The sequence below is a fragment of the Staurois parvus genome, unplaced genomic scaffold, assembly GCF_062004578.1.
Source record: "Staurois parvus isolate SC_StPar_1 unplaced genomic scaffold, SC_StPar_1.0 ptg000394l, whole genome shotgun sequence".
In the NCBI taxonomy this organism is placed as follows: Eukaryota; Metazoa; Chordata; class Amphibia; order Anura; family Ranidae; genus Staurois; species Staurois parvus.
Window position 1 is genome coordinate 6347578 of NW_028318190.1, and position 25545 is coordinate 6373122.

Genomic DNA, 25545 nt, shown 5'->3' on the forward strand with positions numbered 1-25545 from the left:
GGTGCTATGAACATTATCAGAAACATTTGTCTAGCTAATTGTTGTCCTAAGAAACCTTTATCCTATAATATTTACCAAACAGGCCAAAAGAGCATTTTCATGAAGCACCACATTTATTTTGGCAGTTTAGGTTTAGCATAGTATTTTTAAGCACAGGCACTTTTGGCACCATCTAAATTGTAAAATAAAAATTTAATTATCAAAGCATAGTAAATACATATTCAGTTGTGACCTCAACATAACCCTGACTTTTACCCCTCAAGGTAATGAACAGTCGTAATTTTACAACACATCTTCTTGTCATACATCCAAACAGGAAGCCAATTTGTAAATACCTCTGAAATTTTATATTTGCTTTAACATTCAACCTATCTGAAGTCTGTACTGTGCAAAAATACACTGTAGAAAGCAGCTATCTGTTTTCATTAGCAACAAACTTGAACAATTTCTTCTTATATATTTAGTTAAGCCCTGTCCATCCCCTTCATGAAATTTTAAACAGCCAGTTGTGGAAATTTGTGTGGCCCACCTGAAGTCTTCTGCCCATACATGCACAAAATTTCATTGAGGCTTATGGAGAAGCTGTCTGTTGTAGAACCCAACAATTGGTGGCCTTATCCAACGTATGCCTGCATGTGCAGAAGACTTTAGGATCGACCAGAAGAGTCTCTTGCGGTGGCTTTGCAGTTTCCTGAGGGCCACACAATATAAAATTAGAGTTATTTACAATGTGGCTTCCTGCTTGGATATATTACAAGAAATTTACAAATGTTCTATACCTTTTAGAGGATAGAGTCAGGGGTTATGTTGAGGTCACAACTGAAAACATACCTTTTTCTGCTTTGATAATTAAATTTTTTTAGGTTGGATGATGTTAAAAGTGCCTGTGCCCACAAATACAATGCCAAATCTAAATTTGCAAGAAGAATGCCATTTTTCACGCCCCTTTTTGAATGGACCTTTTTTTATGTGTGCTTTTCTCCATGTGCCACTTAGGTGTTATACTCAACAGTTTGTGATCCTGGCACATCCAAGCTGACTATCATCTAACCTTACCCCCAAAAGATAACTCTTAATTAACCAAACCCCTTAGACCTATTTTTTTCTAAATTTCCTCCTAGCCTCAAAGCCTAATCCTAAAAAACACTAAAACTCCTAACTCTAAATTGATCCATGAACATGGGTCAGTCATTGAAAGCAAGTAGGGTTACAGTAGCTGCCCAGCTGTTTTGCTGAGCGGTTTCTCAACTATGGTTCCTTGGAACATTAGGGTTCCTCCAGAGGTTGCTAGGGGTTCCTTGAGCAGTGAGCAGGGGTGGACTGACCATTTGGAAACTCGGGCACTGCCGAGGGCCCGGGGTCAGAAGGGGGACCCATGAGATTCCCCTGGTACCTTTTTCATAGGCTTTTTTGAGTTTGGGCAAGGACACAGGGGCCCCATGATCCCCTATTGCCCGGGGGCCCCTTGAGTTGTTAGTCCGCCCTGGGCAGTGAGCAAAGGCAAATTGACCTCCCAACTACATTGCCCACCTGAGCTCGGGGGGGGTTCACTAACCACCACATAAAAGGTCAGTTAAGGTTATAGAACGCCATCATTTTTACTGTCTTTTTTTCTGCAGTTGTTATTTCAAGAATATCATCAAAAACAATTTTGAAGGGCTTAATACCAAGTTATATGTCCTGGGTGTCAAATATGCTAGTTGCACTACATTACTTATTAAATTTAAATATGTCTTTATTTATTGATCACGTTAATGCACAATTGACTACTAGGTATAATCCTCTTTAGGAGAGGATTCCCAGGACCTGATAATTATTTCAAAGGTTTCTCAGCTAAAAAACAGGTTGAGAAAGACTGCTCTTAAAACCCTTAAACTCAACCTAACTTCAGAATTCCAAACCTGCTTGTTGTCTTGAAAAAACTTGTAATCACAATTATAATTGTTTAGATAAAAATACTGACGTTAATTGAAAGTTCATGTGCCATACTGTAATGCTCCCAACCTCCTAGACCAAAAAATCTGGCACCAAAATTATTGTGCTGAAAAGCATTGATCCACTCACAAAGCTAAAAGACATCATTGTAGATGAAAATCTAGGGAAGGCCATTCCAATTCATTTGGGGATATCCCAAAGTAGATGCCACCTGCGCAACTTAGAAACACACTCTTGTCTAAACCAAAACCACAAACTATAATGCCTAGTACACACTATGAGAAAATTGGACAAACAAAGGTGCGTATCATGTCACCGCGAATATTAACTTGTACGAAAATTCTTAACTGACAAAGGCAAACGTAACTACATGCTAGAAGAGTAAGTGTAGGCTCATTCTTTGCTTCTGATCATGCGCAATTTTTTTCTATTCTATTATTTCTGTGTGATTACTGTAAACGTCGAACGAACATCGGGTGTGTTGTCATACAATGAAAACTTTTGTAGGTTGTGCCTTCATTTTTTTTCGTTGTTGTTCGAACAGTCGGTATCTGCTGTGGAAAGCACTATACTAACAGATAATTGACCAATCTTTCTTCGTGTGGAAATTTTTGTACAATTTTGTTATCGCGTGTACTGGCCTTTACTGTGAGAAAACAAGGTAAAAAGTCACTTTGGTGGTATTCTGTGACAGTATTGAAGTTGACTTTGGAGTTGGCAGATACTTGAGACTCCTGAAATGTGAATGTCACAAAGAATGTTGTAGAGGAATAAGTACAGTGGGGATACTCTGGAGACGGGTAACTAGAAGAAGATATGTAGAACATCAAAGGAAAAGACAGAGGAAGAATATGGTAATTGCGACAAGACCAGATGCTAATACCACCACCTAGTGGACATTAAGCAACGTGTTTAGTAACTGAAGAGTAATACAACACCTTGTAACTAGGGTGTGCAGATTGTGTCCCAAACTGCTATATATATCACTCTAAAATAGTGGTTGGACATTTATTTTAAAAGTATGCTGAGTTTCATCAAGCTACTGATTTTATAAAAAAAAAAAAATTAATTTTGATCTCTACATATTCACTACCACTCCTCATTGATTGCAAATCTTCATCTGCTGGGGAAAAAATGTTTATCTGTTTTAAAAAAACAAACAAACAAAATGCACTCATAACTGTTTACTATTATATAATGATATTTAATGACTTGTTGACCATGTTTTAAGCTGGAGTTTCCCTTTAAGCTTCTGTATTCACGTTCTGAATTGATCAAATGATCCTGAATAGTAAAATGTAGACCATAGATACCATACTGCCATGAGGCAAAGGGATAAAACAAGAAGTGTGACAGATTCATTAAGTAAAGGGACTGTTTTAAGTAGCAATGATCTTTAAACCGAGGGCAAGTATTTGTGCACCTGGTTGGCACCTTGGTGAAATATAAAGTCTTGGAGACACAAATCTTGTCCCTGCATATGGCAGCTTTGTATGTCTATGCTATGGATGTGAAAGCAGTCTACTTCAGAATTCTAACCATCTCCAGAGAGCAAGACAGAAAAGGCAGAGCATGTTGAGATGGGGGGATGGGAATTTCACTGATAAGAACGTAGCCGCTAATAATTTGACAAAAGGGAAGGAATGAAATCAAAGTTTGACAAAAAAGAAAGATATTGCAGTGATATTAGTGGATGTAATAGGTTTGCCATGTATGCAGCTATTTTTCTGCAGGAATATTTTTTTCATATAGACCACACTAATATATAGAATCGAACCACTAAATTAGCAGCCTTATACTTAGAAGGTATGGAGGTTACTGTGTTTAAATGGGGGAAGGATAAATCCCAGGAGTCGGATAACCTTCTGATTTACTGAATCTGGCTTGGCTTATTGAAGAACACCTGTAGTGAGAAAATATGAAAGTTGCCTCTGCTGACCTCCTACTAAAACGCCTGTTCCTAGCTGTCGTGCTGATCCAGTGTTCAGTCATTTCTAAGAGACTGCAGATCGGGATTCCTGACTTCTCTCTGACATTTCAGAACTGAAAGCTTATTCCAAGTTAGTATCTCAAAGAACTGAAGTCAGAGAGAGCCAAGCAAGTAGCATTTTCAGATGGAGATCAGCAATGGTAGTCTCTTTGTTCCTCCTTTTGTACAGGTCTCCTTTAAACTAAACTAAAGCTGGTCATACACCAGTAGAATTTTATTTGAAAATTATTGTTTTTGAAAAAATAGTTTTTTTAAATTTTCTAGTAGGCTCAAATTGACTATCGTTGTAGACTGTGGTGACAAAAAAAAAATATATGAAGGAACAGAATTAAAAATTTTTTTCTGGAGCAAACAAAATTCTAGCTGTGAATGTGGTTTTGGGAAAAACATACTTATTGTAATAAGTATTTTTTCGGCACAAAAGGAACATGTTTACCATGTCTTTTAAGAAGCAGGTTTGGATAAAATGTAAAGGTCCTTTAATACGGGCGTGGTTCCCTCTGTTCGGTGGGAGATCCATGAGCAGATCCTTTGAACTGGAGCAGAACAGGACAGATGTTAGTTTTGTGGCATCCATGCCTGTTCAGTTTTTATGTCCTCATTCTCACAGGAGTGTGGTGGACCATAGTTTGATCTTTAGTCTGCCGTAAAGGACTTGTGTACTTTTACAATAGGCTACATCCAATCCTTCACAGTTAAGTCTAGAAAAATGGAGAATTATGCAGCCTAGACCTGGACAGATTCGGAGATAGGCAGATGTAAACACACAAGTCTGTTTTACATCCATCTTCTCATTAACCTGCATTGAGCTTCCAATGAGGTCCACCTAAAAATGACAGGCAGACCTGATCGGCCAGCTTGTGTGAATGGGGCACATTCATATGAAATTATTTCTTAATGACAAGATCAAATGCTTTGATAAACCATTTTTCAGAATCTCTATATCTCTATATGATAAATGTAATAAAGTGCAGCGCTGAATGTTCAATAATAGGTCACAATAAGGTCTATAGTGTGAATGAGTCCGTAGACATATGTGATATTGACATCCGAGTGAGCCAGAAGATCAGGGTAATGGTGCTCAGGAAAACTGGTAAAAAAAAGTGGGTGACTTTATCTTCACCCACGCACCGCTGTACTGCCCATTTCTTGAAGGAGGACCCTCACAAACCGTACCTCTTCAAGAGGTGGATTTATTAATGCGCATATCCCATGCGCATCTGGGAAGTGCGCAATTTTACCAGTTTTCCTGAGCACCATTACCCTGATCTTCTGGCTCACTCGGATGTCAATATCACATATGTCTACGGACTCATTCACACTATAGACCTTATTGTGACCTATTATTGAACATTCAGCGCTGCACTTTATTACATTTATTATATTTTTGGGTTTCATTTGGTTACCTTGAGGTGCCAGCTGCTACATTGGGAAGCGCTCACTATATTTTATTACTTCTTCTCATATCTCTATATGGCCAGCTAAATGTCGAAATCCAAGCATATAAAGTAACAGCCTTACTAGAGACAGTATTTTATTAATTTATCAATTGCTATATGTTATCCAACTTGGAGACTCTCAAAACGTTCACGTTAGGATCGCAGTATGCCTTAGTGAGGCAATGTGACTTTTCTATATATTTGCAAACGTGTGCAACTAAAACCTCTGTCTTTGACAAGTACTGTTAGACAGGGTCAATTTGTTGTTGTTTTTTTGTGTGTGTTTTTTGCAGGCTACCTGACATATGTGCTGGGAAATTTGTTACTAGAGACAATATACCCTCATAGGGTATACCTTTATACTTCACTTTCCATACCTTTGGTGCAGACAGGAGCTATCTTGAATTACCTTCAATTATGTCATAATGAAGAATAGTTGCATCCTTGCCCCTTTCAAGAGACTAGGACATTAGCCATGTGGGAAACAAGGGGGTGCCTTAGCAAGTAACAACTTTGAAAAAATGTATGCTTGTCTAGGCCATTTGGAAGGGATGGACAGAAGGTCAGATTAAAGGAAGGATATGAGTTTATGCTTCTTTCTCCCTGGTAAACCTGTTAGTTTATATGGCTAAGCGCTAACTCTGGTTTACTTTAACGTGTTCTACTGATTCTTAGCTTTGCCTTATTGGCTCCTGGACTTTTATCGAATGTGTTACTAAACCCATGACCCTGTATTTATTATATATTCCACAGTACACAGAACTTGGAAATGCAATTATTTGAATAAATATAAACTGTTAAATACCTTTTCTCATCAGCAGTATATAGCAGTCTTGTGACTTCTATTACTGTCAGCTGGGCACTGGTTAATCTTTTGGGAGGAGTATGCATTCTCTGTCCGGACAGTGCTGATTGGCCCTGTACCGATCACATGCACACTCTCCAAAACACTCTAGCAATACACGCCAAACTGAGCATGTGCAGCTTGCCCGCAAGGCTCTGTTCTATCAGCAGATGAATTGGGGACTGTGGAAGAAGGGGAGGATCAGAGAAGACAGAATGAAACATCCTCTTTATACAATGCAGAGGATTAACCCTTTAGGTTCCACAGTGAATATAACAAGTATGCTTTACTGCATATACAGACTGATTTTACTGTTGTGGGTTTAGTAACACTGTAACTTTTGTGCTAAGTTCTATGCATTCCTAGCTCCTTTCATGACTTCCATTTTTATTTTGTTCACTTGACACTCATGCGAGATTGCATTGAGAACACAGATTTACATGCCGTCTCTCTCTCTTTCTCCCCATCTGGGTCCTAGCACATCTTTTGTTAGCCTGGTTGATTTCCCATCCTGTCAAGACAGTGATTTTGTTATCAGTCTGGCAGGGTCTTTTTTGTTCAAAGTACTCCAAGGCTCAGTGTGCATGTGGCTGAGAAATCTTTATTTCAGTTAGTGTCTTGGCATTGTAGGAAACCTTCTTTGCTATCATGCATGGCTACACAATTTTATGAGCTTCTATTTTAGGCGAACAGTTTAGGCGATTTGTCATGTATCAAACTCACAACTGAAGCATGACCATGCTTAAAGTCTCCAAGAATTCTCCAAGTGAGCCTTTTTCAGAAATAGGAAGCTGACTTTCCTAGTACATATTCAATCCATTTGTACAGTCGTATCACTATGGAGGTTAACTGGTACATATAAAATACTATTCAATATTCTCTTCTTCTGTAACAACAGTTGAAAAAAAAAAAAAACGGTACAATGTCAAAAAATCACAGGGTATGTGCCATAACTCTGGACTCTAGTTCTCCGTATTATTGGTTTCTTGCAAAGCAAATGGGACATTGTACTTGCGTTTTAGCAGTTGTTGAATGTTGTACCAAGTGGATATCCCCACATGTTAGCCATTGACAACACTTAGATTTAGAATTGGATATCTTCTTTATTATTATTACAAGAATTTATAGACAGTAGAACCTAAAATCTACACAGTGCTTTAGATACTACATATTCACATAAAACCATGCCCTCTAGTAGCTTACATTAGAAGACTCCTAGTGTATGTGCATATTAGGGTCAATTTTGACAGGAGCCAATTAACCTAACAGCATGTCTGGAGTGTGGGAGGAAAAAGGAGTGCACAGAGGAAACCCACGCAGACTCAGGGAGACTATACAAACTGTAGGCATGTAGTAGGAGTCTAGTAATGAAAGGCAAGAAGTGCTAACCGCAATACTAGTAATAGGTTTGGCATGCAAATTGTGGTAATAGCATGTGCCCCTATAACATCCTGTGTTTAAACAAAAGAAAAGCAAGCATGCCAATGATCATCTGTTGATCACACCGTGGCTTCTGCTCCTTCAACAATCTGAATTCTGAGCAGCAAGCTTTCTTTCTCTGAATTATATGTAGTGTGTAGTTACATAGTTAGTCTGGCTGAAAAAAGACAAGTCCATCCAGTTCAACCATTTAAAAAAGTTATGATCCTATACCCACAGTTGATCCAGAGGAAGGCAAAAAAAACCCAACAAAGCATGATCCAATTTGCTCCTGCCGGGAAAAAAACTCCTTCCTGATCCCCCAAGAGGCAATCGGATATTGCCTGGATCAAAGCCAAGCCAAAAGTTCCATTATTTTACTCCTTTTTCCCCTCTTTCCTTTTTCTCCCTTGTCCATTTAATACATTCAGTGGGGTTATTCACTGTACAACTGTCAACCTACTGAAAAGCTAATACAAAAGGAAGTGACATAAGGACTATGATCCAAGAGTTGCAGCTCTATCTCCCTCCCTTAGTATAACTGATAGCCATGGCTTTGCTGAAAGCTGAATTTTGTGTTTTTATGGGCATCTCTGACCCCAAATTGGATTCTTTTTTTATGAATATGGTGATTGCACTGCAGAATAAGCAGCCAGAAAATGTTGCTTCTAGCACAGCCTTGCCATTCACAGTCAGCAGTAAACACCCATTGGAGGATCAAACCCCTCTTCTGCTTCTGGTCTACTCCTGATCTGCAGCATTGCTTGTAGTCAGTGAATCACTTTAGGGAGTTGTAGATTATCAAACTGCACTCGTGTCTAACTAACCTTAGACTGGATCTGATTTATGTTAGACTTCTGGCTGGCACTATAAGTTAAAAGAAAGCTTAAATAGATAGTAATTTGATAACTGTTACAAATCAGAGTGACAGAGGTCTCCCAAAGTCTGACAGCTGCTGGCCTGTCAAATCACTTACCTGCTATCCTCTGAATGTGAGGTTGTGCAGAAGCAAAGTAAGTAAAGTGAAATGTAAAGAAGTCATTATTATTATATTAAACATTATATGAATGTTCAGACTTTATCTAATGCAATTAAAGTAGAGCTATGGGCAAAACCAAAAATTATATATATATAGTGCAGGCTGTCACTACGGTAGCATTCACACAGCAGTCATCATTTTTCTGTGTCCCCCTGAGTAGTTTTTTCACCTGGTGATCCGACCGCTAAGTCGCCTGTTTTTCAACTTCCTTTAACAGACCAGGCTGTCCAGCAGAAGTGGAAGTTAGTTGCCTGAGGCTCTCAAACAAACCATCAAGCCATGGTGTCATAACTGATGTGCAGCACCATGGCATCTCCAGATCAAACGGAGGCTAAAATGGCATTTTCCTTGGCTGTCAGGATAGGAGGGTTTAGTTCCACTTTACAAATGTTAGCTGGAGTTTGCCATTGATTTGCTAGTCACCTATGTAAAGTTTATCTAAATCCATCTAATGCTACCCTCTCCACAGGTTGACAATGCTACTGTCCGGTGGTGGCTACTTTCTCACTTCTTTTACCTGCATTCTTTACTATCCAAGAAAAAGTGAGACCCCTTTGCTAATGGCTGCAGCATAGTCCTGCCTGGCAGGGAAGGAGACCTGATCTATCTCTGATTAAGTTTCACTTTCACTTACATGTCCCCTGCGACTGGACAGTGAAATGAGTAGCAGCACCACACTGATGAGCATTTCTCCTCGGTGTGGTGCTTTAAAGAATTATACTTCTTTAGTTGAAAAATTACTTGGTGGTAGGCATGCAGAGAAAGATTTGAACTGAATCAGGATTCCCTCCTTCAATGATGTCCTTATTCAATAGAGTTCTTATTCCTATGTGCTAATTGTTGTTCTTGGATTCCAAACAAAATTAATCCTGTGCTTGCCTGCCTTTAGTGTTTGGTTGGTATGTATTATGGATAATGGATGTAATTATGTGATGTGTGATTTAATGAAGTAAGGATTATGGATAATTGGGATGTGGCTGTATTCTTATTTTGGGCTTTTGTTCTTTATTTTCACCTGGTGATCCTGCCTATAACACACTTTTTGTCTGAAAGTGACACTGTTTGTGATTTCAGTGCAGCATAGGCAGAGTGCAAAGGAAGTTAGGAGCACAAAACATTGTTGTCAGGATCAACAGGTATTTTTCTGTACTTGCTGTGCAAAAGACACACAACTTGGGGCATCTATTGAATACAAGTACTGAATTTGTTTTTTTTTAGTTTACCTAGATATACAGGTGAAACTCAAAAAATTTGAATATTGTGCAAAAGTTCATTTATTTCAATAATGAAACTAAAAAAGGTGAAACTAATATATGAGATAGACTCATTACATGCAAAGCAAGATAGTTCAAGCCATGATTTGTCATAATTGTGATGATTATGGCTTACAGCTCATGAAAACCCCAAATCCACAATCTCAGAAAATTAGAATATTGTGAAAAGGTGCAATATTCTAGGCTCAAAGTGTCCCACTCTAATCAATTAATTAAGCCATAACACCTGCAAAGGGTTCCTGAGCCTTTAAATGGTCTCTCAGTGTGGTTCAGCAGGAATCACAATCATGGGAAGGACTGATGACCTGACAATTGTGCAGAAAACCATCATTGATACCCTCCATAAGGAGGGAAAGCCTCAAAAGGTAATTGCAAAAGAAGTTGGATGTTCCCAAAGTGCTGTATCAAAGCACATTAATAGAAAGTTATGTGGAAGGGAAAAGTGTGGAAGAAAAAGGTGCACAAGCGGCAGGGATGACCGCAGCATCGAGAGGATTGTAAGGAAAAGGCCATTCAAAAGTGTTGGGGACTTTCACAAGGATTGGACTGAAGCTGGAGTCAGTGCATCAAGAGCCACCACACACAGATGGATCCTGGACATGGGCTTCAAACGTCGTATTCCTCTTGTCAAGCCGCTCCTGAACATCAAACAACGTCAGAAGCGTCCTACCTGGGCTAAAGAAAAACAGACCTGCGCTGTTGCTCAGTGGTCCAAAGTCCTCTTTTCTGATGAGAGCAACTTTTGCATCTCATTTGGAAATCAAGGACCCAGAGTATGGAGGAAGAATGGAGAGGCACACACTGCAAGATGCTTGAAGTCCAGTGTGAAGTTTCCACAGTCTGTGTTGATTTGGGGAGCCATGTCATCTGCTGGTGTTGGTCCACTGTGCTTCATTAAGTCCAGGGTCAAACCAGCCATCTACCAGGAGATTTTGGAGCACTTCATGTTTCCTTCCGCAGACGAGCTTTATGGGGATGCTGACTTCATTTTCCAGCAGGACTTTGCACCTGCCCACACTGCCAAAAGCACCAAAACCTGGTTCAATGACCGTGGGATTACTGTGCTTGATTGGCCAGCAAACTCGCCTGACCTGAACCCCATAGAGAATCTATGGGGCATTGCCAAGAGGAAGATGAGAGACCTGAGACCGAACAATGCAGAAGAGCTGAAGGCCGCTATTGAAGCATCCTGGTCTTCCATAACACCTCAACAGTGCCACAGGCTGATAGCTTCCATGCCATGCCACATTGAGGCAGTAATTGCTGCAAAAGGGGCCCAAACCAAGTACTGAGTACATATGCATGCTTATACTTTTCAGAGGTCTGATATTGTTCTATGTACAATCCTTGTTTTATTGATTGCATGTAATATTCTAATTTTCTGAGATTGTGGATTTGGTGTTTTCATGAGCTGTAAGCCATAATCATCTCAATTATGACAAATCACGGCTTGAACTATCTTGCTTTGCAGGTAATAAGTCTATCTCATATATTAGTTTCACCTTTTAAGTTGCATTACTGAAATAAATGAACTTTTGCACGATATTCTAATTTTTTCAGTTTCATCTGTACACATTAAAAAATTAGACCTTATTCACATTGACATACATGCATTTATAGGCGTTTATAGGGTATTCCCCAACACATATAACTGCATGATTTTGGTATATACTCACACTGTGCATTTACCTGTGTGAAAATCATTTGAAATGTGTTATCTATGCTAAGCATTTTAGAAGTAAAAATCTTTAGATGGTTTTTTGCATACCATATACATTTGCACTACGGGTATGGTAAATCTTAAAATTTTGCTGATTCTGATCACACCTATTTTTTTCTGTTTTATCTTTCTTTTTAGAATTCCATCAGACATAACCTTTCTCTCCACACACGTTTCATTCGTGTTCAGAATGAGGGAACTGGAAAAAGTTCTTGGTGGATGCTAAATCCCGAAGGTGGAAAGACTGGAAAAACTCCACGTAGGAGAGCAGCATCAATGGACAGTGCAAGTGGAAAGTTTCTAAGAATAAAAGGCAAAGCTGGAAAGAAGAAACAGCAAGTACAAACTGCACCAGAGCAGACAGAAGGCAGTCCTGTTTCCCAACAGGCAAAATGGTCTGAAAGTCCAGCTTCTCATACAAGTGATGATTTTGAGGTATGGGCAGAGTTCCATAATCGAGCTAATCCTGTGGCAGGAAACATGAGTGGAAGACTTTCACCTATCTTGGGTAATGATGAACCTGATGAACTGGAGGATGATGACGTGGCACCCTCATCACCTCTTATGTATCCAAGCCCATCTAGTGCTCTGTCGCCCAGTGCTCATTGTTCAGTTGAAATGCCAAGGCTTGCAGAAATGAATGGTTCTATTGGTCTGAGTGAGGGGCTTTCAGATCATTTATTAGATGAGTTGCAGGATGGTTACAGTGTAAACTCTGCTACTTCCTTGCGCCAACGGAGCCCTGGGTTCTCCTTCACCTCCAAGTGCCCACCATTAAGCAACACGTCAAATGCATTTTGCGGCACCATTTACAGTCAACCAACAATGGGCATGATGAGAAGATTACCAATGCAGACAATCCAAGAGAACAAACAAGCTACTTTCTCACCTGGAAGTACTTACAGGAATTCTTCCCTCCAGGATCTTCTAACATCAATGTCCTATGGACATAAAGAAGCCATTTCGCAGACTGATCCAGGTTTAGCTTCTACGATGGGGCCACAACGCAATCACAGGCAGAACACAGGCATGCTCAACAACTGTGACTCAGGGTCGATACCCTACTCTACCACTTTAATAAAGAGCCACAATTTGTACCACCCATCCACTCTAAACCATCATTGCTCTGTTAATAACAGTGCCTTAGCTAGCTTAAGTGGACTGGTAAATTCAGAATCATGCAGTTTGTCCTCCGTTCCACATCATTCCTATTTCAGTAGTCAAAGTGGGCATGGAAACTTGCTGGAAGGGCCATACCAAGGTGTGTATCACCATCACCATCACCACCACCATCATCCCCAAGTTTGCAACCAAGACAGATTTCCACCAGATTTAGACCTGGACATGTTTAGTGGTACTTTAGAGTGTGATGTTGAATCCATTATCCTCAACGACTTCATGGACAATGATGAGATGGATTTTAATTTTGACTCTGCGCTACCACCACAAGGTGGGTTTACCATGGCTGCTGCAGCACAGCCAAATCAAAGCTGGGTACAAGGTTAAATTGTAACCAAGGTCAGGTCGTAATGTAAGCTGTTTCCCGAAGGCAATCAAACAGATGTTTAGCTTAACTAGATATTTATTTGATATACAATGTTGGTTTGGTTGGAACTTTTCCGCAAAATATGAAAGACCTAGGTTTCTAGAAATGTCTCTTGTTGGATAAGGTTGTGGCTTCAATATTCTATATTATGGCTGTTAGTTGAAATCCCATTTAGTTTTAATAGCAGAGCAAAAAATTAACCTTCCCTAAAATGTGGAAAGAGCTATAAGAAATTGCCTTTAAGACCATTGTCCTTCTAAGGGGTTTGATAACTTATGTGATACGTTTATTATTATTTTTTTCTTCTTTTCATAAAGGTGAAAGCTATCCATGTTCCCAAGTTTAGTCTGAGTGTGATCATTAGGGTGTCTCCTCTTGTTTCAGAAATAAAACCTGAGCGGCAAAGTTCAAATGTAGTCACCTTTTTAATGCCCTCACCTTATTTAACACAGTAGCATTATGTTATTTTACCACAAAATTAAAAGAACAGCCCACATTTTTTTTACAATGAAAGATAATATGATTTCTAAATTTCAAAGTAATCTTGTGCATTTAGCTACAAATTATATTGGCCAATAATACCCAAACTGACAGGTCATGTTTTTCAAGCGTCTTCGGCAGTATAGTTCTTTTAAATAGTTATTAATTAGTACACCTGCTAGAGGCACAGTAAGTCTGAAAAACATGACCTGCTTTGTTGTCAATGAGGACCAGAATTTGGGAACACTTCAGTAAGATATCTCCTTGCCATCCACACTATTCACAAAAGAAAGAATCACTTTTTTAATAAGATAACATGGATCCAGACCATTTTATGAACTAACCGTTCTAAACTGGATCTTAAGGGTGCCTTAGACTCAACATTTTAGTAATGTGACAAAACATTAAAGACAAATGCACTTATGAGAAGGTTGTTCCTGGAAGTAGAGAAATCTAAAGAACCAAAGATTGTGTGGTCATGTGACTGCCATATTAACTGTTAACAATGTCAGAGATGATTGGTAATACCATTTTCTGTTAAAGGGTTTCATTTGGAAAATTTTGTTTCATAAGAACTGTGGGGTTTATTTACTAAAGTGGTTTCACTCAGAATCTTGTGCACGTCTGCATGGAAACCAATCAGGTTTTATTGCTAAAGTTTAATTGATCAAGCTGAGGTTAGAAGCTGATTGGCTACCATGTACAGGTGCACCAGATTCTGATTGAACCAGCTTTAGTAAATCTCCCCCTGTGCTCCCACCTAAGATTCAAATATACAGATGCCAACTGTCAGTTGTTATCTGAAAATATTAATACTGTTAACTGTGTGTCTACACAGTTTTTATTTAGGGGTCTTTCTTTCAGAGTACAGCATTGCTTACTTTTAAAGTTGACCCCAGCCAGATATAAAAACAATAATTTAATCCAGTTTATGTATTTATTAAAACCTAGAATATATATATATATATATATATATATATGTATATGTACACACAGTATATTTAAATTTGGCATGTTTAGGTACTTGAATCTCTTTTTAGGTTAGCCTCCTTTAATTTCTTGCAATGCTGGAAAGAGAGGGGTATCATTGGTCTACTGCATTGCTCAGTGCAGGAGCTTGTTTGCAGGAGGAGAATACAGATTGAAGACCTCTTCAGTGTGCTGATTCTTCATTATTCTGTCAGTAGACTGGGGAAAGGCCAGTGACTAAGCTGTTTTGCATAAATGCAGTTGAGTGAGGTCACTTAACTGGCTGTACTGTCTCAAGTGTTGTTGGAATCACAAGACCAACGGAACAGGTAAAACTGTTCACATACTGTATGAGCTCTTTTAAGTCATCCCAGCAATCAATTCTTTTAAAGGAGCATGTTGCTCACTTATTAAGAAAGTCATCTCTGAACACTGTGACTAATAATATGCAAGATTTTATTTAAAGTTTTAGTCCACCCAAAAGTAATATTATGGTTATGAATGGAGTTTGGTAGACTGAGTCAACTGCTGCAACTGCTCCAATTTCTCTTGGTGACATTAAAGGTGGGATTTCTCGGCCATATATCCTTTATTCTGTTGTTGACCTCCATTAAGTTTTGAGTGCTGTTTTGTCCATTTTGGGATGCTACATCTACATAATATACTGTATAATAAACTATTCAACAAGCAGAATGTCACAACAGTCATGGTAGATGAACAGATCTCAAGGACAGAGAATTTTCCCACCAGAGTCCCCTGGAGATAAATGAAAGTGACCAACGACCCCAGATAATGAAATATCAGTTTTCAGGGGGAGCAAAGAGGACCAATATTCTCCACCCGCCTTTTCAGATGAGTGAGAAACCATGAAGGCCGTTCAGTCAGATATTTGCTAAAGAAATGGTAAAACCTTCAGATGGAGAAAAACTAGTGGGTTGAATAGTAAGGCTGCTGGACAAGAGGGGGTCTTCTCATCTGTCAAAATTGGAGATTTAGTCACTGTATCCACAATAAGGTTAAGCTTGCTAATTACTAATAGTTTCTGCTATTTGATTGAATTGAAACATTGTGCGATCACGGGAGATCAATTGCACTACTAAACATCTCTTCTGTAGCAACTCACCTTTAAAATAATGTTACAATGAAGCTCAAAGACCTACAAAAGAGGTAGTGGTGGAATTCAGAGGGTCTAATTCATAAAAGATGCAGATTCCCTGTTTTTATTTTTCCACTACTGGTTTGAGAGTGAAAATGAGATTGGCTGTGGACAACATCTCTATTTATATTCTAGTTTCAAACCTTCTAGCCTTGGTCTGTCCTACCAAAAGTAATGTTTCAAATGTAGGTAGAGCCTGGTATACTGAGACATTCAAATGGTTCCTGGAGTTTTCTCAAATCAAGTCCTAGAGAATGGTCAAAGATTGCTATTACTAAACACTGATTAAAGTTAGAATTGCCAGGAATAGGAATTACTTGTCACCATATCAAAATCTTAAACTTGGAGAATTTACATACATAAAATCCATGGAAGCTCCCGTATGTGTTAAACTTTTTTTGCAAAAAAATTGTAATAAACTATAAAATGTCAGACTTTGGATGCAGTATAATTACCATCAGACAAAACTATACTTAAGATTTTACTAAAATGGTTAATACGGCTAAAGTATATACTATGAATGATATAAAATTGAAAATTGGTACTTATAAGTGACAATGAGGTCATTAGAGACAAGTGTAGTAGCCCATAGCAACCAGTCAACTTTTTTTTGGTTCTAACTTCCTGAAAGCTAATCTAAACCCAAAAGCAAACAAAAGCAAGTTTGCAGCTTACCAGTTCTTAACTTTGGTGGCTGCATTCATTTTTATTTCTCTGGATTCTTTTTTCCTTTATTTTCAACTGGTAATGCTGCAAATAACACACGTCTTGTCCTCTGTTGGCTACACTCATTCCTCAACTGTGTCACTGGAGGGATCCTTGGTTGTTGTCCAGACTATAATTCAATCATATCTGCCATTCACCTCTATTACAGTGGAGGTGGGGTATTAGTAGTTTGAAGAAGGAAGATAACATTGTTTGTTCTGTTAGTTCCACTCACAGGAAGTGACAAAGACAAGATAAGATCAACAGGTATTTTCTTTATTTGCTTAAAAATATTCTTGGCTTAAAAAATTAAAACTGCAGCTTCCATATCGAATGACTAGTAAACTGTGTTGTTGTTGGGTTTAGATATCTTTTAAACAAAAAGATGATGAAATCTATTTGCTGCACTGCCTTGTCTTATTGACCCCATTGTTCCAAATTTTATATTTTTTCTCATTTTAAATGTATTTATGTATAGTCTTGAGCAACAATTATTCTTTAGATTTAAATATGTTGTCAAAACTGCTTAGGTCATAATCGCTGCTCTTAACTAAATTTAACCCAATTGCCATTGAACGGAAGTTGACTTTACAACTTAGCAATGTTTAGTAATCTTAAAGTACTCATTTTGTATAAATTTCCTATATATTCCTATTCTTATATTCTACAAAAAAGGCAAAAGGATTTCAAGATATTTAAAGCACTTGTTCTTCCAAAGAGCACAAGCCGTCAAGGGAGATCGCCCTTATTTGCCATAACAAAAAAAAGGGCATTTTTATAGATAAAAATGCAGTGTTTTGTACAATGGTGCTAACTAAAGGGTTACGATTTTATGTGGTATTTACTACATATTAAACTGCAATCAGTCTGAATTGTTCACACTAGATGGGTTTTTGCATTGCCATACAAGTCTATGGGAATGCAGAACTCATTTGAAGCAGGTCGGGAGGTCAACACCAGGTCATTCGGACCTGTCCATGAATTTTAAATTCTCTCAGAAGTGTCTCAGACTGATACTGTCAACTCAATCCCTAAGCCAATTAACACAAGCCCTAGTACTTATTAATGCAGAAAAGTTTTGGGAAAGGCTCAATTTTTTAAAACATTGTTTAATGTAGTGACTTTTAAAATGGTGTTATCTGTTTTGTAATGTGCGTTCAGATCATGTATGAAATTGGGAATTCAAACAAAAGGACACCGCACAGTCTCATTTACCAGCTTAACCCAACTCTAACTCTGGGTTACTTTGAATTGCACCAAAAACAAGAAAGTATCAAAATGGTATGGTGCTGAAACATTAGCTCATAGTAGTGCAATTGTATATTTTATAAATTTATTTCTATGGAAAAGGTTTGCATAAAATTCAGATAGATCTCATGTAAAAGTTAGTGTATTGATGTTACTGGTTATTTGTTTTTCACGCACAAAGTGAATACAGCCAACCTATAAGCTGGCCTTAAGATTAAATTATCCCCTTTCTCCAATAACATAAAATAAACAACACTCCAAAATCCACCTTATTAAAGCTAAAAAATGAAAATATGTATTTTGCCTCTGTTTAGAAACCTAAATAATATTGTAAGCCCTAAAAACTCATTACCTGTCACCACCTTAGTAAGTTGGGGGTTATTTTATAAGACTGCGGTGATGCAGTGCATGTTTCCGTAGTACTCCTACAGATCTCTGATTTTGTCAGTTTAAAGTAGTTAAGATATGACTGTGATCTGAAATCGATAGCTACATCAATGTTCAGCACAGTCAAGAGTCAGGAACGGTTCTTGACCAGACCTCCTTATTCTCCTTTGAGGTATAGAGCCATCAAATTACTCAGCGCTTTACATATATATTGTACATTAATGAGCATCTTATGGTTATACTGCCGTCTACAGTAAAAATAGCCACTAGGCACATAGAAAACTGAAGGCCAAACACCTTGAGGCTATAATCCCTCCTACCTGCTCAGTTTCACTTGAAACCAAAGTTTGCTAAAAAAAAAGTTTAAAAAAAATCAACACATGGGACATTAGTTACAGTGCAGTGCTACTGGATGTAGATTTAGTTGAAATCTTCCATTCTTTGATGCCCCATATTTCCATAAAATTCTGGGACATTAGTTACAGTCCAGTGCTACTGGATGTAGATTTATTTCAAATCTTCCGTTCTCCAATGCCCCATATTTCCATTATTTCCATAATCTTCTGTGACATTAGTTACAGTTCAGTGCTACTGGATGTAGATTTAGTTCAAATCTTCCGTTCTCCAATGCCCCATATTTCCATTATTTCCATAACCTTTTGGTGCCATGGGAGGTAATAGATTTGAGAGACCTGCCTTATCAAGAATACCACCTATGACTTTCCGCCCCCTTCGTCCATTCATAGAAGCTATACTAAAGCTACTATAAGTGAAAAATGATCTATGAATAGGGGATACAGAGCTTTCATTCAATTGCCTGTCCTCCATTCATAGATCACCTTTTATTCATGGAAGCTATAGTACAGCTTCTATGAATGAGGTAAGGGAGGCAAGTATAGTTGGCACTGTTGATGAATGCATAGGTTCCTCAGCTTCCAAACTATTTCTAAATGGATTTGACAGGTGTTTATGCAGGCAAAATAAAGTGTCTCCTTATCCTTATAAAAGGCCACTCCACTAGAGCAGTAAGTGCTTCTTCATCATCAGAACCCTGTGTCTCAGATCTTTAAGGCTGCAACCTGGTCTTCTTTACATATTTTTTCTAGGTTCTATAGGGCCAACATAATATATGCTCAGCAGATGCTAGTTTTGGTTGAAAGGTTCTACAAGTGGCTATTTAATGCCGTTGGTTTCCCTCTTTGATTTTGACCTTTTTTTTTCTTTTTTGGGATCATTTGCCTGTGTTAGTTTTTGGTGTACAAGCCTTTTGGATTGGAATGCTTTTGAGCATCCCAAGGTTTCCTACTAACAAGCTGTCAATGGTCTATTGAGAAAATGGGATTTTTCTATTCACAGTTAAATGTCTTTTGCAGAGTCCTATGCTAGTTAGGGTTATAGGGTTATAGCCTGGAAGAGACTGGCCTTCAGTTTTCTATGTGCCTTATGTTTATTTTTCTTGTAGACGGCCATTTAAATCTAGGTTGCTTATTACCAAGCTGTACTCCTCAGCGGACTCAGAGAAAAGGACTTTACGAGGAGTACAAATATCCTGTTATTTGTGCTCAAAGTATAGGCCTTCATCAATAAAGTGATCTATGGGGGATTATTTACTAGATAGATACAGCCATATGCCTTTTTAAAATAAAAATTTAATCAGAGCTTGCTTTTTTATCTTTTAAATACACAGTGCCATGCGCAGCGCAGCTCATTTTCACTCCTCGTTAGTGCACAAGCTGCAAGTAGAGATTCCAAAAGCAGCGACTACACTGCTCTTGCTTAGAAGCCACCCAAACACAGAAAGTTGACATAGATACAACTGACAGGCTCAATGGGCTGAAAACTAAAATGTGTAGAAGTTAAAAATAATACATAAAATGAATAAAGTCCATGGTAAATAAATGTGTAATACTTTTTAAAATTAGGGGTTAGATACACTTTAGGCATTCACAATAAAAAAAACTGGTGGTATGGAAGAAGGAACACACCTTCCAACACCAGATAATTGCTGCAGAAAGTAACCTGTCTGGTAATTCCCCACTTTCTCTTCAAGAATGGTCTGCTGGTATATTTGTACTGCACATAGGCATGAGAATCCAGCCGACTTGGGCAACATGTCTATGGTCCACTTTATTTCTCTTGTATACAGGGTGGTCTGCCATGAAGACTAAAGCACAATGGATTCATAGGGAAATTTACTAATTTTAGGGAATGGGCAACTCTTAATATTAATGTTGACCTATAATTTCTGTGATATACTCAGAAATGTAGAAGATGCTTAAACTCATTGTAAGGAAAAATAAAAGACTAAAACTTTCATACAACACCAGCTAAAGAACCATTTAAATCTGATTTGGCTGCAGACTTGTTGAAATGGACTAGGGAAACTGGGCTTACAAAACTCCATCAAGAAAGATCAAATGTCCAGTCAAAAGAGACTCTTACCTAGGGAATTACATTTACCATCAAACTTCCAACCAATTAGTCACAAACTGTACATATTGATGCTGATCAAGCGGAAATGCGTGTAGTTCAGTAAGCCATTTTCTATATGTAGCTTTGGAATCAAAGCAGAGTTACTGTACTTGAAATGGAAGAGTATAATGATCTATGTTGTGTGATTTATTGTGTGATGGCGTTATAGCCAACCTGCTTTCTCTATGTATATTGTTCCATCACATTTTTATGGTTTCTATGTGTATAGTATGCTCTTGAAAGGTTGCATTGCCACAGCCCTTTCCCTGTCATTATTTATTCAGACTACAATGTCAGGAACAGAAGGACAAGGTAAATGCTCTAAAAGCCAAGGAACCAAGTTTACCCCAATTAAAAAATATTGTTTAATCCATTAACAAGAATGCATTATAATATTACATAAATAACTCAACTAATAATAAACTCAAAAACTAAACAACCTGTATGATAAAATCCTTAACACTACCTAAATACTAATTTTAAGAAATTTTATTCTAGCCCTGGAATCCTCATATTTTGATGGTTTCTGATTTACTGCATATATATGATTGTTTACATGTTTATTGTTGGGTTTTTTTTTTTAATTTCTTAAACAGAATTTAATATATACAGACACATGTACATACAGAAAAATATATTCGGAATAATTTTTATTTTATTTGTATCTTGTTTTCTATACACTCAAAACATTTTAAGCTCGATTTATAAGGACTATTTTTTTTTTCTTTTGGCCTCTGTACTAATAGTGGAGGTCTTGCAATTGTGAAAGGGTACATTTATGTACCATTCAGCATAGTTTAGGCACAGGAATTAAACAGATAAAGGGATAAACTTGAAAAGTTGCTTTTTGGTAATGCCTTCCACTATGGAGGTGGTTTTTGAGGATTGTGACTAACAGGTAAGGGGGGAACCTACAAGGCTAACTCCGAAAGTGCCTTACTGCACCTGGAAATGCCATGTAGTATCTCACAGTTACAATAATGTTTTCTTTACGGGACATAGCTCCCTGTGTGACGACTATTCTGAATATGTAGATCATGAACAATAGCTGCTTTGTATAATGGTTATGAGTATCCCAATATCAGTTTGTGGTACAGTGTAATGATGCTCAGTATCACTATACATTGCTTCACTTTGCCCATCTGGATCCCCCCTTGTCCTCCTCACTGCAGTGTAAAGCAATTGTAATGTTTTTTGGGTATTGTTGTGTAGTGTGTGAATCTTCAGATGTAACATAAACCTGTGTATACTGACTGTACAGAATATTTTCAAGAATAAAATTGTTTTAAGTATTGTATGTCCTATGTGTGCTTATTTTCATTTCCTGTTGCATATTGATAAAACTGTCATAAAGCCTATTGCTCTTCATACTTCTATGTGTCAAGAGATCCTTACAACAATAAAAATCAAGTTCCGCTATAAAATAGGGAAGCACTGATATATCGGTGGCCGAAATGTATCTGCCGAAAATAGTGTTGTTTGCATTTGCCATTCCTGTTTCACACCAATTCAGTTTTTGTTTTTTTGCGTTACGCTGTGTGTTTTGTGGTTTTTGCACATGCATTTTGCGTGTTTCTTTTTTCTTTTTTTTTTGGCCAACTTGTAGCTGGACAGATCAAAAATGCAACTTGTGTGTGTTTATGATGCATTTTCAGTGCATTTCAGGCCTGGTTCACTCAATGCGGTTTGCAAATTGCACACCTGTTTTTGACTTTTTTTTTTTGTATTGCATTTTTACAAAAAAATTTTGGCCAACAACTTGTTGCTGGGCAGATGAAAAATACAAAATGCATAAAAAACGTGGCAAACTAGTGAAAACGCGCCAAACGCACTACTTCTGCAGCATCTCCATTGAACCAAAAAACGCAATGTTTTGCATTTAAAAAAATCCCTGACTCTTTCAAAAAACGAAGCAGCTCCAAAAAGCATAGATGTGAACGTGTCCATAGGAAGCCATGTTAAATGGACTGTAGTGCGTTTCTGCAAAAAGCCTTAAAAAATGCATTGGTGTGAACCAGGCCTCGATGGGGAGGTGTGTTTTTTTTTATTTATTTATTTTTTTTTTACCCCCTTCCTGACCAGGGCAATTTTCAGCTTTCAGCGCTATTACACTTTGAATGACAATTGTGCGGTTATGCAACACTGTACCCATATGAATTTTTGACATTTTTTTGAGACAGATAAAGCTTTATTTTGGTGGTATTTCTTCACCACTGGGATTTTTTTTTTTTTTGCTATGTAAATGAAAATGACCACAAAATTTTGAAAAAAAGTGTTTTTCTTATAAAATTTTGCAAATAAATAATATTTCATCATAAATCTTGGCCAAAATTTATTCCGTTATATTTAAAAATAAGCCAAATTAGTTTATAACCAAAAATTATAATTTTTAAACCCTTTTTTTACATTTTCATTTAATTTTTTTATATTATTATTTATGGGTTTTTTTTTTTACATACTGTCACTCTAGGAGTACAGTGTCATGGTGACACTGTACTACTTGTGGGGGGTGATGAAGATTTTTTTTTTTTTTTTTACAGTGATTGCTTTTACACCCATATAGGATGTAAAAGCAATCATTTCTCCTTCTCTCTGGCTGCATTCTTGCAGCCATTGAGAACTACTGAGTGAGCTGTGATTGTTCATAGCTTGTCACATGGTACAAGGCTGTTGTGAATAGCCTTGTACCATGTGACCTCTGTGATCATTCACAGATTTCACAGGTAGTAAGCAATGATGTCACAAGTGACATCTTGCTTACTACTTTGCATGTGATCACTGATTGGCCAATCAGTGATCACATGATCGGGTACTCGTACCTTGCCCCAAAAATTAAGCAAGCAGAATTGTTAACACTGCAAGGGAAGCGCAACGGACCACTGTGAAATCATACATTGAATTCAATGGGATGAAGGATGCATTTTTGTTGAGCTTTTCTTGTGCCTTTTTTTATAACCTAAAAGTGCTGTAAAAACTGCGAAAGCAGTAAAGTGTGAAAGCAACCTATTGGCCAAAAAGGTGCAGAAAATAAATTCATATTTATTTAAATTCATGATATTATTTAAAAGTCGAATATAATACAATTATATATGAAAAAATATATATTTATTTTATTTTTTTTAAAACTGTCCATTTCTGTTTTCGGCCAAATACATCCTGAATTTTTGGTTTTGGGCCAAGAATTTTCATTTCAGTGCACCATAAATATAAAATACCTGCAACATACTGCAAAATATCTTTCCTTTTACTGCCCATGACTAAAATACGACTAAAACTAAAATGGCATTTTAGTCGAAGGACTAATATATGGCAAACTATAATGGCATTTTAGCCAAAAGACTATGACTAAAACTAAATTGACATTTAACATCAAAATTAACTCTGAAAATTAACTCCCAAAATTAAATAGAAAAAATCCACACACTGTGAATATTCCCAAATAATAAAAATCTGCATGCAAATGTTCAAAATCCAGGCAATGTGAACCCCAATCCGAGAGAATAACCACCACCTTGAGAGAACAGAAAAGACTTACCAGAAATGAATATCTCTCAGATTATAGAGTAGTTATATATTGCTTGATATGGTTACAATCACTAGTAGGCAAGGCTGAGGCTTCAGTCTAGGACCTGCCTGCCAGGCACATCACTAGTCCCTCTCTCCTCAGTCATCCCATATGAACCATGTTATGGGAAAAAAGGAGATCAAACGCTCCTCGTAGTGTAAAACCCAACTATACAATTCATTAAAAACACATTAAATGTACCTATATAGATTAAAAAACCTCACAGCGCTGTATCACAGTGTCAGAAATGGCCGAAATCGCACACCGGGGACACTTCCAGTTGCGTGATGATGTCATGATATGTAGCTCCGACCTATGCGTTTCATCAGAGTTGATATCTTCTGGTGCCCCGAACCTGAACCCTGCCTACTAGTGATTGTAGTCACATCATGCGTTATGACTCCTCTATAATTTGCGAATCATATAGTTCTGGTAAGCTTTTTACTGTGCTCTCAAGGTGGTGGAGATTCACTTGGAGTTGGATTCACATTGCTTGGATTTTGGACATTTGCATGCACATTTTTTTAAATTTGTGAATATTCAAAGTATATGGACCCTGTTTGACTTGATTTTGGGATTTTCTTTTTTAATTTACTGATGAGGATATACTGTATGATTTAGGTGGTTAAATACATGTGGGAGCGGTTTTCTCAGCTGGGCACACCCACCTCTCTGCATATCTAAAGGCAGATGAATTCCAGGAAGTAAATGTTACATAAATCATCCACCCCTACTCAAGATGGTCACAGCCAAAAATGCTAGGGGGGTGTTTTTCAAAGCGATTTATCAGCAAAATAAAGCATGGGGACATGGATGGATGGTTGAGTTTGCTTTGAATATTAAAAAGTTTCTGTAGAAAATTATTTGACAAACAGAATTACCTCATTTATTTAATTACAGGTACTTGTATAGCACCGTCAATTTACACAGTACTTTACATATCTATTGCAAATTCACATCAGTCCCTAACCCTCAAGGGGTGTACAATCTAAGGTCCCTAACTCACATTCATACATACACATACTAGGGACAATTTAGACAGGAGCCAGGTAACCTACCAGCATGTCTTTGGAGCATGGGAGGAAAGTGGAGTACCTGAAGGAAACCCACACAGGCACAGGGAGCACATGTGAACTCCAGGCAGGTGGTGCTTTGGTTGGAATTTGAACCAACAACCCTAGTACTGCCAAGGGTAAGTGCTAACCATTTAGCTACTGTGCTGCCAAGATATCCCCTTATAAATTAACTTTGGTATAAATGCATAAAATCTTTGAGTTTTGAGGATGTCATTTTTGAAGGATGGGTAAGTAATTTATGAAACATGAAGCAAAAGTGGACTTGTTTATTTTATTTATTT

The 25545-nt window shown here is 37.7% G+C and overlaps 1 protein-coding gene across 1 annotated transcript in view; it reads left to right on the plus strand.

Annotated features, from left to right (window-relative positions):
* LOC149455440 (forkhead box protein O6-like) overlaps positions 1-21920 on the plus strand; it is a 125532-nt gene extending 103612 nt beyond the window's left edge. The window contains exon 2 of the mRNA XM_089686291.1: positions 11799-21920. Coding sequence (XP_089542417.1) covers positions 11799-13166 — 1368 coding nt within the window. The 3' untranslated portion in view covers positions 13167-21920. The remainder of the gene's footprint in view (positions 1-11798) is intronic.
* Positions 21921-25545: the final 3625 nt, after the last annotated feature.